The 18,603-nt window shown below is 36.7% G+C and overlaps 1 protein-coding gene across 1 annotated transcript in view; it reads left to right on the top strand.

Annotated features, from left to right (window-relative positions):
- The window catches only part of LOC150103181 (uncharacterized), a 71,602-nt gene that overhangs the window by 32,903 nt on the left and 20,096 nt on the right, over positions 1–18,603 (top strand). Inside the window, exons 3-4 of the mRNA XM_090398121.1 lie at positions 2,980–3,203; positions 10,954–11,052. Coding sequence (XP_090254247.1) covers positions 2,980–3,203; positions 10,954–11,052 — 323 coding nt within the window. The remainder of the gene's footprint in view (positions 1–2,979; positions 3,204–10,953; positions 11,053–18,603) is intronic.

The raw sequence follows: 18,603 nt of genomic DNA, 5'->3' as shown, positions 1-18,603 counted from the left end.
GTGCCACATGCCATACAACCCGAGAAACAATTCAATTACTGCATGAGTCATTTCCTGGTCGTGTAATTTCTCGTTTTGGTGATCAGAATTGGCCGTCCAGATCATGTGACTTAACGCCGTTGGACTTTTTTCTTTGGTTTTTTTTTGAAGTGTAAGGTTTATGCCAACAAGCCCACGACCACCCATGCCTCGAAGGAGGAAATTGAGCGCTGTATCAACGAAATTCAGCCACATTTATGCAAAACGGTCATGGAAAATTTCGACAAAAGAGTGCGTATGTGCCAGCAAAGCCGTGGAGGCCATTTACCCGATATACTATTCCATGCATAACCCTATACTGCATACTTTATGAATCAATAAGAAATTACAATTTTTAATTAAAAACCTGTGTTTTCTATCAAAATTACTTCTTGCGTGAATTTTGGGACACCCTGTATGTTCATCAAATTTTAATTACTTTAGTAAATCCTTAATTTTATATTGACTTTTGAGTTTTTGCACAGAAACGCTGCACTGCCCTGCTTATTGGAGGCCTCAGGCTGCTTAAAAAAGTTCTATGTTTTGATCTCTAGAGGAATGTTTCCAGACTAGGTGAAAGACAAATATAACATTAATAAATAAATTAAATAGAAAACAATCTTTAGCCTATCCAAAGTACAAATGTGCTATATGTTTACAGAAAAAAATCTTTTGTGGGTGGGAGCTACATAAATTAAATTAAAAAAATCTTTTAGGAAGCTTTTCAACCAACAATTTTTTTTTTCATATATTTATATATTTATACACCATTGGAAGTGATATATGTATTTTTAACTCACTGCTCAAAAATGGTGAAATAACAGAAATAATTATGGCAATAATGAGAAGGATTTCAACAAATAATAAGGAATTTTATTTGTTTCACTATGAGAAAGATTTTGTGCATACACTGTCTTGATTATTCTGCATAGAATTTGGGTACCAGAGAAGGTTCTAAGGTGAGTAACTAAGATAATATCCTGGCTATGAAATATTAGCTACAAGGATCAGGGAAGGTAAGTTAATTTAGTTATAAGGGAAGAAGTAGTTAATGATAGATATAAATTAGAGAATGTTCGAGGAGATATAGAAGAAAGGTTGTGAAAATGGATACTCAGTGGAAATCCAAGAATAATAACAGTAATAATTAAATAACTAGTTAAATATAATTAAATGATAAACACATTAGTCATGGTTATTAAATAATTTAAGGAATTTACAATGTACACAGGATATAAATTAAATTAAACTTAAATCTATATTTATATTTATCTATATTATCTATATATTTATCTATACTGGCAACACACCATCACACATAAAAAAAAAAACTCAGCCCGCTTCAAAGCCAGCACAGAAAACCTTACACCCCAACATACTGACATAATGGTCAGTTTTTACGTCTCCTCCTTATTCACAAATGTCCCACTCAAAGAAACCTTAGAGCTAATCCAAGCTAAATTTCCTCCCGATATCTCAGCCCTATTTCAGTTCACAATGAACTCGGGTTATTTCGTTTGGCAAGGAAAATTCTACAAACAGAGGGGGACAGCTATGGGTTCACCATTCTCCCTGCCCTTGGCCAACTTTTTTATGGAGACTTTTGAAGAGAAAGCCTTAAACTCTGCCCCACAAAAAACCAAACCACATGGCTTCGCTACATTGATGATGTGTTCACTATTTGGTCACATGGCTCTGATACACTCGTCTCATTCTTAACACACTTAAACAACCAACACCCCAGAATCAAGTTCACCCTGGAAAAAAAGAAAAACAACAGCCTCCCCTTCTTAGACACACTAGTCACCCGCCAGCCTGATGGAACCTTGGTTTTCTCAGTTTATAAAAAATCCACCCATACAGGCAGATACATTCACCAACAATCCCACCACCCCGCCTCACAGCAATATGGAGTTATTAAGACACTACACAACAGGATTAAACTTATCTGTACATTCAAATGACAATGCCCTAACCACAGAACTAAACCACATCCTCAACACTTTCTCAGCCAATGGCTACTCTCCCCAAAAAAATCTAAAAAATATTGAAACTAGTAACACCCCCCCCCCTTCACAACATGGATTACTCTAAATCCATTACCATTCCCTATATCCGAGGCACCTCGGAAAAAATTACCAAAATCCTAAAAAAACATGACTTGACCTCGTGTTACAGACCATATAGAAAATTGGCATTCCTTATCTGCTCCACTAAAGACCAACCACTTCCCCTAGACCTACCTGGTGTTTACCAGGTCCCTTGCAGCTGTAAGCTGTCCTACTTTGGCCAAACTGGCAGGATAGCGAATATCAGAATTTCAGAACGCAAGGACTACATCCGGTTTCACCAGTACAGCCACGCTGGTCTTGCAGACCATGCTCTGGATACACGCCACAGAATATGGTGGAAGAAAGCCATGGTAATACACAGTAGTAAATTCAAATTTGAAAGGCTATTCATGGAATCGGCCTCAGCCCTAAGAAACAGTCCAAACCTCAGCAAATTTGGTTGCATAGAGACTGCCCCAAATTTGGAAGACTTGCATCAGAAGACCTTCGGCCCAACAGCCAATAATACCTACATAGCCCGCTAGGGGACACCATCAGGACTTTTAGGAGAAACAATGGCTTCCTGCTTCGTCCTCATTTACTGTGTGTAGTGCCTGCGTGCATATGTCTTTATTTTAAGTTCCTGCGAAGATGGCAACATGACGTTGCCGAAATATTGGAAATATAGATTGGAAGTTTAATTTAATTTATATCCTGTATACATTGTAAATTCCTTAAATTATTTAATAAGCATGTTTAACCAATGTCAAGCCTTTCTACGAGAAAACATTAGTCATGGGAACTGCAAAAATTACTTATATATTTTTGATAATGACCTGTATTAAAAATCAGATGAACATCATATATTTGCATTAGTGATTGTTATTTAAATTCATATATTTTGTTTCAGATTCATCACCAGTTGAAAAGAACCTTGATCATGAGGAAACTAATACATCTGAAAAGGTCAAGGTTTTGAAATCTCTACCAGATCATGAGAGTAAGAGACTGTTAAGAAGAAAGAATGGATCAGTAACTCATGATAGTCCTGAAGAAATAAATAATAAAACTACTATGGTACAAGATACAATTCTCAGAAAGAAAAAAGAAGGGTTAAAAGGATCAAAAGAAAAGGTTAATAAATATATTTTATTTAACATTTCTATGCTTATTAGATTGCAGTTCACTGTGGATAGATAAATAGAATCATCAGTTAATTCCAATACTCTTAACAGCCTTTTTGCCTTATAGTTACACATGCACATAACTATTATGTCAATAGATGGCTACAGCAAACTCCATTAATCACCTTGCATTAATATAACATTGTTGCATGCACTGTCGGTGCCAGGTTATTTTGCGCCCTAGGCAAATTTACAAGTGCGTCCCTTATTTCACAAGTTGGATGTTTTTTAAAATGAAATTTTAAATATAAAAAATAAAAATTATTTTGGCATGCTTTATTAATAATATACAAAGTAATATACAATATGTATAATATATGAAAATTGAATTTTAATTTTTCTTGCCTTCAATTTTGAAAGTTTTGCACCCCTTCATGGCTTGTGCCCTAGGCCAGTGCTTCCCAAACTGTGGACCGCGGCCCCCTTGGGGGCAGTAGGCTTTGTTAAGGGGGGGGAAGGCTGTGAAATAATGAAAACAAATTGAAAAATTGAAAAGATTTTAAGACTAAGTAGATTTTTCTTATTTTAAAAGAAACATATTTAATTTTTATTACTTATTATTTCTTTTTTGTTATTTTTTATATTTTAAAACAATCGCAGATTGGTGTGGGTTCACAAATTTTGCTTCCTATGTATTTCACCGCTTAATGAATATTAGTAAATATATGCTCATTCATATAAGTTGCCTATATAAGTTGTGTTGTGTGTTATATGTCATTCATATAAGTTGTGCCCAGATTTGGTCACCTGGTTTTCAGAAGGATGAAGAAATGTTGGAAAGGGTCCAAAGGCGACTGACTAAGGTAGTTTCTGACCTCTGGAATGTTGAGTATGAGGAAAGATTAAGAAGATGTAATTTGCAGAGTCTGGTGGACAGGAGGAAGAGGGGAGATATGATAGAGACCTACAAGTTGGTAAGGGATTGTTATAGGATCAATGTTGGAGTAGTTCTACAGAAAATAGTGGGCGATCAGGGGAGAACCAGGTCATCCCTGGAAACCATATAAAGAGGGTGTGAGTAGGGGAGTGAGAGGCAGGTTTTTTTCATGCAAAGTTGTAAATGATTGGAATGCCCTTCCTGAGAGTGTGGTGTCTGCAAGGAGTTTGAGTGTGTTTAAGACACAGTATGATGAGCTGTGTGTGTGATAAAGGGACCTCCCAGATGAGTCTTTGACTCCATGAGGCCTTGGGGGTAATAATAATAATAAGTTTCATTTCAAAGCAGAAATCTAAGAATTGCAGTTTCAAATATTTCACCTGATATTGGTGTGGTAGTAATGAAACACATCCATCACATTAAATTGTTAGTAAACTTCTTTTATGTTTTTAATTCTTTCTTTATTACTAATCGTTTTACGTTTCATGTGCTTGTCCTGCAAATGTACAATAACAATGAGATAATGCGCCATGTCAAATGTGTATGTAAGATGCTATAAATGTAATATTTGCATTTGATTTTTGCAATATTCACTGTGTATGTTTGTATTGAATATAAATACAATAAATATAAGAATAATATATGTCTATATTACGATATTTTTAGGGGGGGGCGTGAATATTTTCCGGGGGGGGCTAACATCCAGCAGTTTGGGAAGTACTGCTCTAGGCAGTTGGTTTGCCTAAATGTTAACGCTGGCCCTGGTTGCATGTTATGCAACAGAGGATACACTAGGACTTGAGAATCTTAGATTTTATCATTCTCTCAGAAGTTCTTATTATGAACAAGGTTTCAAATCTGCCTCCAGTTCATGAAAGTGACTATACAGTTGTACCTGGAGGGTGTAACTGCATAGGTTAGCCTATGAAAGTTTCTGTGGGGAAAGGATATATAGGGCATGCAGGCGCCGCTGCAAAGTGGGCGCTGCCGCCGAGGCACTGTTCATAAGTTCATTTTTAAGAAACAACATTTTTATCATAAAAACAAAAAATTCTCAGAATGATCAATATTAAAATAAATAAGGCCGGATACACCGAATAAAAATTTTAAAAAATTGTATATTGCCACCTCTTTGATCAGCCAGCTGTTTACAATTTTGCAGTGAGAGCAAGCTAAATGTTTGTCAACAGAATGTTGTGTCTAGTGCAGTCTTTCTAAAGTGAAACGGTGAACTATTTTTATGTGCAGAAACGAATTTTTGTACAAAACATTTGTTGCTAGTTAACCAGTCATATGGTGCGCATCTCAGTAGGCTACTGACAGTAGCACAGTGCAGACTATTATTTCATCTCTGTGTCGTGTTGTGTAATAATTTCTTGAGGGTATAAAATAGAAATGGAATCAAAAATTAAAAAAAGTTATCCAGTGCACAAAATCATAAGGGTCATGCTGCGAAAGAAGCAGAATTTAAGATACAAACTGGGGCTTTTAATAAATTTGTTAAAATATTAAAATATTCTGATGCAGATTGTAACCAACTCGATACATCAGAAATCAGGGTTGAAGAACCGTGCATATCATCCAGTTTGCAACTATTGAACAAGATAACAAGACGCAGGATTTAAGTGAAAAACAGTTAGGAGAAGATTTGGTTGTAGTTGATCAAATTTACAGAGACTAACACATTGTTAGTCTCTGTAAATTTAGAAGATCCAAGTGAATGGGGAAATATTGATGAAATTTTAAAAATTGAAATTTTTATTTTAATTTTTAATTGAAATGGGGCCTGTTCAAAATAAAAATATAATATATCCCAGAGATACATATGGCCGTAAATTTGGCGACACGTATTATAATAGAAAAATAGAAAACAGGGAGCTCATGCCAAGAACATGGCTCATTTATTCCGAAACTTTAAATTCTGTTTTTTTGCTTGTGTTGCAAACCTTTCGCACCTACTGAATCTTGTAGAAGGTTATAACGATTGGAGAAATGTAAGTACAACTTTGCATAGACATGAGACTAGTTTAACTTGCATGAAAAATTTCTTAAGATGGAAGGAAGTATAACAATTTAAAAAACGAAACTACTATTGATAACCAGACTCAATGGAAAAGAAACATTGGACGAGTGTTTTAGAACGCTTGATTGAAATTATAAAATTCCTTGGTAGCCAACATTTAGCTTTTTGCGGATCATATAAATTATATAAAAGGAATAATGGCAATTTTTTAAAATTAGTCGAACTGTTTACGAAGTTTGATCCCGTTATGGAAAATCACGTTGAAAGGACCTTACAACGAAACAATAGAGCACACTATTTGAGTAAAGACAGTCAAATGAAATATTGGAAACTTTAAGTAACGCAATCAGGGATACAATTTTATTATCAATTCGAAAATCTAAATATTATTCCATAATTTTTGACTACACACTGGATGTAAGTAAAACAGAACAAATGACCATTAATATTCGCTTTTTTCCTGTGACGATGGAATTGTCAAGATCAGGGAAAATTTTTTAGGTTTTGCAGATATATCAGATTCCACAGGACGTGGTTTATGTGCAACAATAATGGAACAACTGGAAAAATGGAACATTCCCATTGAAGACATGCGAGGTCAAGGGTATGACCATGGGGCAGATATGAAAGGGAAAAAATATGGGCTCCAAAATTTGCTTTTAAACAGAACTCCTCGAGCTTTTTACGTGCCATGTGCTGCTCATACTCTAAATTTAATCATTAACGATGCAGCCAAAGTGAATGTAGATACAATTAGTTTCTTTGCAATTATTCAAGAAATATACAATTTCTTTTCATTCTCTTACAAACGTTGGGCAATCCTTTAAAAGGATTGCCAACGTTTGTAAGAGAATGAAATGTCCTTCATGCTGAGTTGGTAAAAAAAATTAACATTGAAACAGCCATTAGAAACGCGATGGGAAAGTAAAATTAATGCAATCCGCCGTTTACGATATCAGTTACGAGAAATTTACGATGCACTTTTTGAAATTTTAAATAATGAAAATTTTAATAAAGAAACTCAGCATGAAGCACAAACATTATGTGCTAAAATAAAAGACTACAAATGTATTTGCTCTCTTATAACTGGGCATGATTTACTTAGCAGAATAAACTCTGTGAGTAAAATGCTTCATGACAAAAATATGAACATTACACTTGCTTTAGAATCTATCAAAAACTTAAAAATATTCTTACAAGAGTATCGATCAGATACAAATTTTAAAGAAGTTCTAAAACGGCAAAAGAACTGAGTGAAGAGGTGGATGGAGAACAAGAATTTAAAACTGGTGCGGAAGTTCGATGACGAAAATAGATACTACAATTTGACTACGAGCATCGTGACAAAACTCCACAATCACCAGAAGATAAATTTAGAGTGAATGTGTTTTATACACTTCTAGACGTCGCAATGTGTTCGTTAATAGAACGTTTTGAACAGCCAAAAACATATTATGATAATTTCAATTTCTTGTATAGATTACTACAAATTAATAACGAAGATTTACGAAAAAATTGTGACGATTTAGAGATTCTCTTGAAGGATGGCGACAATAAAGACGTAAATGCAATAGAACTATATGACGAATTATGTGCTTTCCAGGATATTTTTCGGAAGGATAATTTAAATATTCAAAACCCTTTCAATATTCTTAATTTTACTGTGTCCAATAATTTATCTTTCCCTAACTTTTCAAATGCTTTAAGAATACTATTAATATTACCTGTTAGTGTAGCGAGCAGTGAATGTTCCTTTTCCAAGTTGAAATTGATTAAAACCTACTTAAGAACAAGTATGTCACAAAAAAGCTTGTTAGTTTGGCGTTAAAAGTTTTGGCGCTATTGAAAATGATATATGTGCAGAATTAGACATTAATATCATTATTTCTTATTTTGTGAATATGAAATCAAAAACCCTAAAATTTTAATTTAAAAATTTCTATTATATTTATGTAATTTAATTTATTTTCTGTTATGTTGTAAAGATGTTATTTTTTGAATACTTATATTAAATGTTCCAATTATTTCTGAATTCTTTTCTTATTTTCTCATCTATCTTGAGTTTCTTTTATTTTTCTAAAAGATAGTTCCGCTTATAAAAATTATTAAAATATTTTTACAAGTTACTAAGAATTTAGTAACTTGTAAAAATGTTTTAACTTTAATTAAAATTCATTTTAATTTTGTTAGCGATTCGGGTCGGTGAGAAGGCTATAATCCCTGTATCATTATATTCAACGACTAAAGTGAAGTGGCTTTATCAAAATTTGCTTTAACTTTTGAGAATTTTTTGAATATTCGGGTTTTTAACGATTATCCTGCCTAGTCAATAACCCCGATTCGTTAAATTTAGCGAACCAACGTGTGGCTGTTCTGTCAAAATTTATTTAAGAAATTTCAAATAATTTAAATTTTTATTATCATAAAAGAACCACACACGCCCGGATCATTACAAGGGTGCTTAGATAGACATTGCATGCAGGCGACAAAGACCCTAGCGCCAGTTCTGAGGATATATATATATATATATATGTATATGTATGTATGTATGTATGTATGTATGTATGTATGTATGTATGTAGAAGTACAAGGCAGGTGATTATGGAATGCTTGGGAGATAACATTGAATGTGGAAATAGACAGAAAGGAAGTTAATGTTTTAAACATATGGCCCCATAATGATGAAGGCTTTGTACACATAGACACGCCGGCAAAGGTTGGTCAATTGGTAGAGCCTCTGCTTCTAATGGCTCAGTTAAGTAAGTTTGAGCACGGTTAGTAGTTGGAAGGGGTACCAATCGTTCGATGCTGTTAGCACAATCTTCCTCAATGAGTCTTTAGACTCCCTGGAGGTGTCAAATAATAATATTATTTGACTTCATTTGCCAAATATTTCAACTTGATTCATATTCAGTGGTAGCCTAGTGTGAACAAGGTAAAACATTAACAGTAGATTTTTTTAAAAAAAATAATGAGCTGTATGATGATATAATGAACAACGAGATTTAGTAAATTGATACACAAAGACAAAACTATTGATGGCCAATAAGAATGAGGCTTTCCCAGATTTTTTTAATATGGTGAGGTAGTAGGACTTCGGCACTCTGTAAATAAATATTAAAATTTAAGCAGCATCAGAGGACTAGACAAGAAGAATGTTCTATAATCATTGTCGGTCAAATGCTGTGCTAGACCAGATTTCTCTGATTTATTATCAGTGATATATGATTGGTGTTTTTGTAGCTTGTTTCTCCTCAGTGTATCCAGTTTGTGCAAAGTAGAAGAGATGGTAATCACAGGGAACTTAGTACATGACAGGAAGGGAAAGACGAGATCATTTATCTTTAAATAAAGGCACTAGGTACTACTTGAGGATTTTTGAAATCATTTCTCAAATACTTAAAAAATTATATTCTCGTTTAATCCTTTTTTTCATCTGGGAGGTCCTTCCTAGGAAACGCAAAGTTTATCATACCACTCCTTGAACTCATTGACCGTTCTTGCTCTCACCACTCTATCAGGCAATGCATTCCATGGTTCAACTACACTCCATGCAAAGAAATCACTCCTCACCCTCTTGCTCAGTTTCCTTTCATAACTTCCAGGGATGGCCCCTTGTCATCGCTCCTTCCTGCTGTTCCACCAAGTGAAAGAACTCCCCAGTGTCAACCCTGTAACTACCTCTCAACAGTTTAAAAGTCTCAATCATATCACCTCTCCGTCTTCTATCCACTAAACTCTGAAGTCCACATTCCCTCAGCCAATCCTCGTAACTAACACTGTACAGTTCTGAAACCATCTTTGTTATCTGCCTCTGTACCCTTTCCACAGTTAACTTATCTCCTTCAAATCCTGGGGACCAAATTTGAGAACAATAGTCTAAGTGTGGTCTGATCAGGGTCTTATACAATGGAATGATAACTCTTTTATCTCTGCAGGTCAGCATCCTTCTCAGGTTACCTTCACCACCTTTGCAATATGTTCCATGAATTTCAGGTTTCTATCAATCATCACCCCCAAATCTCTTGTTTCCCCTACTTGCTCCAGTACAGCTCCTCCAATCAAATATGCAGCCTCCCATCAGTGTATCCCAAACTTCAAGACTTTACATTTCGCTGCATTAAACTGATAACCCCCCCATTCATTTGCTCATCTATCTAGTTTATTCAAATCCTCTTGCAGGGCTGCCACATCCACACTATTACTAATAACCCTTCTCAGCTTCACATCATCTGCAAACAACTGAATATCCCCCTGCAATCCATTGACAATGTCATTGATATGAAGGTTAAACAATACAGGTCCCAGTACTGAGCCCTGCAGGACCCCACTTGTAACCCTCTGCCTCCTTGAAACTGCTCCACCATACACAACTCTCTGATACCTATCAAACAGCCAATCCTGAATCCATTTGACTAACCCAACATCTAAATCCATGAGCTGCAACTCAAATATCAGCTTATCGTGTGGCACCCTGTCAAATGCCTTTGCAAAATCCAAAAAAAATGACAGTATATGTCTTTCCCTCATCAACTGCTCTTGTCACTTTATTATAAAAGACAATCATATTACTAAACAAGAGCACCCCTTAACAAATCCCTATTGACTCTCACAGATAACATTACCCTCATCTTCCCAATGCTGTATATGGTCCCTTACTAATTTCTCCAAGATCTTTACAACTACTGATGAAACACAAACTGGCTTACTAAAATTCTAGGATAACTAAAATGAAACTAAACTAAACCAGGATAACTAAAATTCTAAAATGAATCAATGGCTTTTTTATTTCTCTTATAGGGAATTTCCTGTGCTTCATCTGATGAACCAATAAACACAGACAAAACAACTGAAAAGGTGGAAACTTCTGTAGAGGTGAAGCAAGAAAAAAAGACTAAGGTAAACCTTATGGATTATTCTGATATCTTCAAAACTTGGTATACAACTTTTTTATATCCAACTCTTTTTTTAAAGTGCCTCCATAGTGCACTTGGAAGATTGTGCCCCTTGACTGGAAAGATGTGAGTTAGTTTCTTGTCATGACAAGAAACTTACTTGGGACTTTTCGATTGAAGAAGTTAGCCAAACTACCAATCTCATACAGAGATAGAAAGGTTCCCCCCCTCTCCTGGAAACTTGGATTTTTTTATCCATATACAGGTAGATTAGCCAGAGAACACAACATTTTGCATCAAAAATGCTATCAGTGGGGCAGTAGCTGGCACTCTCTCTGTGTGTGTGTGTGAATAGTATTGTGTGTAAACTGTGAGGTGTAGAGTGGAACATCTTTCTGCAATAAGTTCTTTGACTCCTTGAAGGTATCAAAATAAAGCTACAAAATAAAATACGACTTTACAATCAAATGAATGTTCACAAAATAATAACAGAAACTTTTATTTGGTATTTCTAGTACAAATCGTTGACTGCTAGTAGCAAAATAATAAATCCCCCCCCCAAAAAAAAACTGAGGCTTCTGAATCTGGATGAGCAGCTGAGTGAATTCTGCTCACCGCTCATAGTGCATTTAATAAATGCTATCATGGTAATGTAATAAATGCCTGCTATCCATTTTCCAAAGTCAGTAGTGTAAGGTGTCCCCTGTAACACGATGTCCCAGATGAGCGCCCAGTTTATTTAATGCTTCCACCAGCTCTATACCACATATAGCAAAAACCAACTTGTAGTTTTTGCTAAATGTTATTGAAAGTCACAGTATTTATTACAATATATTATCCACATTAATAAATGTTAAGTGGTTTCTTTACATGGAGGGTGGTTGAACCGTGGAATGTATGAGTGGAGTGGTGAGAGCGAGAACGGTCAATGAGTTTAAGGAGTGGTAGGATAGACTTTGTGTTTCTTAGGGAGGGACCTCCCCTCGATGAGTCTTGACAGACTTTATGTTCTTAGGAAGGACCTCCCACGATGAGTCTTTCGACTCCATGGAGGCCTGAATAATAATAATAATAATAATAATAATAATTAAAATGTGTTTTTATTTTATTTTTTCTACTCACTTCAGCCCCCCCCCCCCTTGAAGAAGGTGCCCCAATGCGACACATTGCCTGCTTACCATGTTAAGCCGGCTCTGCTTGTGCTGTTGTAAGACTCTTATTAAACGCATGCCAATACTGCTGCCAGTTCCCTGGAACATTTCCTTAAGATGCATGGTGATATGTCATCAAATCCATCGCCTTATTGACATCAAGGTTATTTATCTCTTCAAATACCTCCTGCTCACTCACAATTAAGCCATCCTCTCCTATGTCCTCTACACTTAAGTTTCGAATGATTTCACCTGATGAGGATGAAATTATAAATTGATTTCTGAATACCTCAACAATGTCTTCTATAACAGTTATAATTCTACCATTTTCATCCTTTAACATCATCTTACCATAATTGTTCTTCCTTCGACTTGGCACATATCTAAAAAAAAAAAAACTCTCTAGGGTTTTTCTTTTCCTGATTTACCAATTTCTACTCATACTGCACTTTTGCTGTCCTTACTGAGTCACTCTCCTGGCTTGTTCTTTATACTCTAAATGTAACTGATTGTTACCATTATTCATCTTGTACTACCTCCAAAAATGCCATCTTCTTCTTCTTCTTCCAGATTTCATGCTTAAGCGTCTCATGCATTCATTTTACTCCTACCTTATTCAGCCTTTTGATCTTTAGAATATATTCACACACTGATGCTGTTATGTTATCAAAAATTATGGAGACAACTACCGTGTTAGAGCAAAACTTTAGTTTAATATAAACCAAAATAAACACTCTATGTTTAGACTTTCATATCAAGGTCATCATCTGGAGCATACACACATATATACAGTATACAAAGAAACAAGCTGCACTACAATCTACATGGTTTGCTAAAGTTGCTGACCAATCATTACAACAATTATTGGCCTGACCTCTGGTGAGGGGAAAAAAACCCTTTACTACATCAAAGCTAGAGTCCTATTATTATTATTATCTATTAGGTTACAAAATTAAATTGGGCTGGAGAGCAACATGTTTTTGTATATATATATATATATAGATAGATAGATAGATATAAATATAAACGCTTAAAAACGTTTTTTCCTCACCAGAGGTCAGGCCGATAATTGTTGTAACGGTTGGTCAGTAAATGTAGCAACCAAGTAAATTGTAGTGCATCTTGTTTCTTTGTATATATGTTTACGCTCCAGATGATGACCTTGATATGATGGCCGAAACGTCGAGTATTCATTTTGGTTTATATTAAACTAAAGTTTTGTTCTAACACGGTAGCTGTCTCCATAATTTTTGATAATGTATTCTAATCACCGTGTAAGCACGAAAGAAAGGATGTATTTCTTTATCAGAAATAGAAAGAAATTACGAGGTGGTATTAAAAGTTTTGAGACTAGCTCTGTTTATGAGAAATTACTTTATTTATCTATGTTTACACCCTATCACCTTCAAAATAGTCCCCTTGCATAGCAATACAGTGTTCCCAGCATTCCTGTCTCTTCTGGAATGTGTCCTAGTCGTCTTCTTTTCAAAGCATGTCAAGCACCTTCTGCGATTTGCGCTGGATCTCTGCAACGGTGTCAAAATGGCGACCTTTGAGCTGGATCTTCATCTTTGTGAAGAGGGCAAAGTCTGCAGAAGCCAAATCTGGCAAGTGGGGTAGGTGCAGAAGTGAGATCATGTTGTTTCCGGCGAGAAACTCACGTGTGAGGAGAGCTCGGTGACAGGGTGCATTGTTGTTGTGGAGCATCCAGTTTTTCGCACACCACAGATCCAGTCGCTTTCGTTGAATGTCCTCCCTCAGACGCCATAAAACTTGGCAGTAGAACTCGCTATTGATGGTCTGGCCCCTGGGGACGAATTCTCGATGCGCAATGCTGAATGTCGAAAAAGACAATGAGCATGCACTTGGTCGAGCTGCGGACCTGCCTCGCCTTTTTCAGTCATGGAGATGATGGGCTCTTCCACTGTGAAGACTGTTGCTTCATCTCAGGGTCATACCCTTACACCCAAGGTTCGTCACTGGTAATGATACTCGACATGAAGGACGGGTCATCCACAGCATGCTGACGGAGTTCTTGGCAGACTTCGACACGGTGTTCCTTCTGCTCCTGGGTCAGCAGCCTGGGGACAAACTTGGCAGCAACATGGCACATGTTCAAATCATACGTGAGGATTGCCTGGACTGTTCCGTATGACCCACCAACAATGGCAGCAATGTTGCGGAGTGTTCTCCGACGATCCTCATGCACTAGTTGCCGAATGATTTGATATTTTCGGGGATTGAGCACGTTGAAGGTCTTCCTGATCTCTCGTTGTCTTCCAGTGATGTTCTTCTGCTCTTGAAGCACGCATGCCACTTAAAACACCTCGAACGACTCATTGCAGCATCACCATGAACTTGCCAAATCACGTCAAACATCTCTGTGGCAGATTTTCCCAGTTTCACGCAAAATTTCACATTCACTCTTTGTTCTAACGTGCTGTCCATGATGAAATCGCGGACGTGGTAATGCATGTGGTCAGAATAGCACCAGTTGCACAGCTCCCGATGCACACAGGACAATGTTTTTTGGCACACTGACTTATGAAGGTCGGTGCTCCCTGTGACTGTGCATGGAGCTGTGTGCTGCGTGCTGCCATCTGTTGGCGTGTTACAAAACTAGTCTTGAAACTTTTTGATTCCATCTCGTATGTATTTCTTTGTCAGTTCCCAAGCAGCATTTATTTCCTTACAGCTGAACTCCTAATCCCATGCTGTAACTCCAAGCTGTGTCCTAAGCTTGTCATAAATACCAGCCTTGTGCTTCCACATATATCCTTTCCTCACAGATGTCTGCATATGGCTAGCCACAACCGAAGTGATCATTTCATGATCACTCTCACCAGCTGGAGGAAAGTGTGAAATCTCACTCACAATTACAGCCTCTGATGAAATGATCAGATTGGTCATTCAGATCAGAATGATCAAATATCTGCTCTCGAGCCTCATGTGCCTTCCTTTACGTGCTGCCTGAGATAGTTGTCTCTCAAGAAATTCATTTTTCTTATTCCCAAATGCTATCTCTTCGTTCCAATCTGTACTGCCATAATTAAAATTGACCACAATAATTATCCTTCCTTTGTTCACTAATCCAAGTTGTTTATACATTTCTTCATCACTAACCTCTACATTCCCTGGTCTATAGCAACATCCAACTAAATATGTCTTCCTGTCAACCTCCACCTCACACCACACTGCCTCATAACCATTGCCACTGTTTCCCTCTTCTTTGTCTACCTTATATGGAAATAATTCCCCTGCTATCATCAGCAGCACTCCCACTTATTTTGTGTCCTTTTTATCCTTGCAGAAAAACACTGTATCCTTCTATTTCAATTCCCATTAGGATATCATCTTCATTCAACCATGTTTCACTTATTCCAATGATTTTGGGGCCACAATAAATTCAGTCAGTGAAACCATTGTGTCTCTCATATTCTGATACCTCTGGCATTTGTAAATAAACAGCAGTTCACTAGGTCTATAACCAATCCTACCCAAGCCACTTGTTGGTTGCGATTTTCCCACTGCACCTGCCCTTGTCCAATCATCTTTATCACCATTCACCACACATATTTGCTCAGTCTCAACTTCCCCTCTCACATCCTGATCTCTTCCATTTCTGTGCTGATCATCTCCCATACATACATTCACTGCTACTTCCAACATCCACTCTCCCTATGCCATGTCTCCCTTTCCACCCCCCTCTTCCCCCCACTTTCTCTGTTCCTCTTGCATTACTATTTTCTCTTTATCTCTCACACTACTGTTGTTTCCATTACCAAGCACTTCTGACTCTTCAATACCACTCTCCTGATATTTCACTTTCATACATTCACTACTATTCCCGTTTCTCCTACTTACTTTTCTTACTTCTGATCTCTTGCTTGCATCACACATTCCACTTCCATCTAGCAATGCTTTCTCCAGTGTACTCACTCTGAAACCATTCAAATGCAATTCATCACATCTGTATAATTCCATTCATCACTCAAATAAATGTGCTGATCATCGTGCACATGCCATACATGCACGAACTGCACTCCCCTCTCCTCACACAGTTCTGCTAGTATTCCATTCACGATTCTGACTCTCTATCTCAACTCATGATTGTCATAAATCAGCAATACGCTGACAGCCTTTCCCACTATACTGGGAAAGGCTGTCAGTGTGTGCTTTCACTCTTCTCAATAACCTCCTGATATTTGTCCTTATATTCACCTTATGCCCACTTAAATTACTTGGGCACACAACTACCATTAATTCTCTTGTTCGTTTTCTCCTCATGTCCAAAGCATGAATTTTCTTGCTCATTCTCTCTCTCTCAGATACAAACCGTATGGACTCTCTCATTAACCAATCCTCTAACCACGGAATCTCCATACTATGCTATTCTCGAATCGCTCATCACCTAATTTATCCTTTTTCTTTCATTCTATTCTTTTGCACACTTTCATTTGTTTCCACTAAATGTCTAATATCTAATGGATAAGGGCTGACAGTTTGGGCAAAAGATAATGGATGCGATTTAATGTAGAAAAGTGTAAACTTATGCATTTTGGGAAGAAAAGATTACAAGCTATGTACCACATGGATAAAATTGTACTGTAGGAAATTGAAGAAGCTAAGGATTTAACTGTGTTGGTAGATGGAGTTGAAGTACAGAGGACATATAGCTAAGGTGGCCAATGAAGCTCATAGGATTATTTGGTTAACACTAGCAAAAAGAGATAAGGAATTTGATCATTCCTCTTTGTAAGGCCTTTATGTGGCTACATCTGCATTGCTGTGCTCAGGTCTGGTCACTTGGGTATCTTGGTAATGATGAAGTGGTTGAGAGGATCCAGAGGCGAGTGACAAGATAATGAATAGTCTGTAGGATGCTTCAAATGATGAGAGTTTGTGGGTTACAAAAGTTAGTTGGTAGGCAGAAAAGAGTGGATATGATAGAAACATTTAAGTTACTAAAAGGGTCTTGTTGGTTTTAGTGGAGAAAACATACATCTAGAGATAATTAGCTAATTAAATTTATTTGGATAATTAGATTATTAAGCCAATATTTCACCTTCCTCCTATTGATCCTTTCTTCTTGCTGTACTTTAGTTCCCATTGTTGCAGTTCTCCTATCATTAGCAGCACCCCTCCTCCTGCCCTGTACTCTCACTCCTCCCAGAAAAATGCCTCTTATATTCTATCTCTATAATTATATCCTTATCCATCATCTATCTCAACTAATGCCTACAATCTTTGGCAAATTAACAAATAAGTTAATTAACAAATTTGGCAAATAAGTCAAATTAGCTAGTGCCAAAAGCTCCTCACTATGCCTGGCCAATAATACCCTTAAGTTTAGAGACTGTAGTTAAGTAAATTTTCATAATTTTCTTTGATTGCCAAAACCTAGATTCAAATCCCACATAGGTCATGAATATCCTTTATGAGGACTTTTTACTGAAGGTGAGTTAGCCAATTTAATATGGAGGTAACAGGGTTTTTCCTTCTAGGAACTTTTTAAGTTTTTCATCCCATAAAACAGGTAAACTGTCAAAAGAATATACACATTTAAAGGAAGATAATATGCTGGCACTATGGCCTTAGCTGCATTGATTGTAACTCTAAAATAACATACCTTTTGGGTCTCCAAAATTACCCTGCATCTTTTAATTATTATCCCATCGAGATTTGCAACCTAGAAAGTAAATTCATTATTCTTTTATTATGCTAATTCTCACGCTTACTCACCTCAAGAATGCCTGTACACATGCTCGTTTGCATCTCCCTCCTCCAAATAGCCCAAAGTTCTCTGATTTTGTGCTTTTTCCAGACAACACTTTCTCCACATGCTTAACTCCAAATCCATTCATATGCAATCCATTGGTAATATATAATATCAGTCATATATAACAGGTGAGGAAGGAAGAAACAGAGTAGTAAGTGGTTGGATGTATGGTGAATTGATGATCTATGGTGTGCAAGATAGGATGCCAGATGAGTGTCTATCTGGAGGAACGATACATAGACTAAGGCAGTTAAGTGAGGTGAAAGATCACAGAGCAGGGAGAAGAGCATTAATGATGAATAGTGTCATAGCCATAATGGGTAAAAAGAGAGAGACTTGGATTATGTGGATGCATGGAGAGCATTTGAGGACAGAAAGGAACTGTATACGAGAGATGGCTTGCTGACATAGGCATCTGGAGAGAATGTTGTTCTCTGAACAAGTCAGTGTGTTTATGCAGGGAAACTAGAATTATCAGGGTGGATGGTAACAGGGATGACCTCTTATGGGAATAGGAGAAGAGGAATACATCATGTAATGCTGAATCCAGTGGAGTTTGGAGGGGATAATGATAGGTTTTTCTTATGAATACTCCACAAGTTTCTCTATATAACTATAAATTCAC

The sequence above is a fragment of the Typopeltis vanoorti genome, chromosome 9 (assembly GCF_054136105.1).
Source record: "Typopeltis vanoorti isolate ZY-2024b chromosome 9, IOZ_Tvanoo_1.0, whole genome shotgun sequence".
NCBI classification, from domain to species: Eukaryota; Metazoa; Arthropoda; class Arachnida; order Uropygi; family Thelyphonidae; genus Typopeltis; species Typopeltis vanoorti.
Note: the sequence above shows the minus strand (reverse complement) of the source record. Positions and strands in the feature narration are given on the sequence as shown.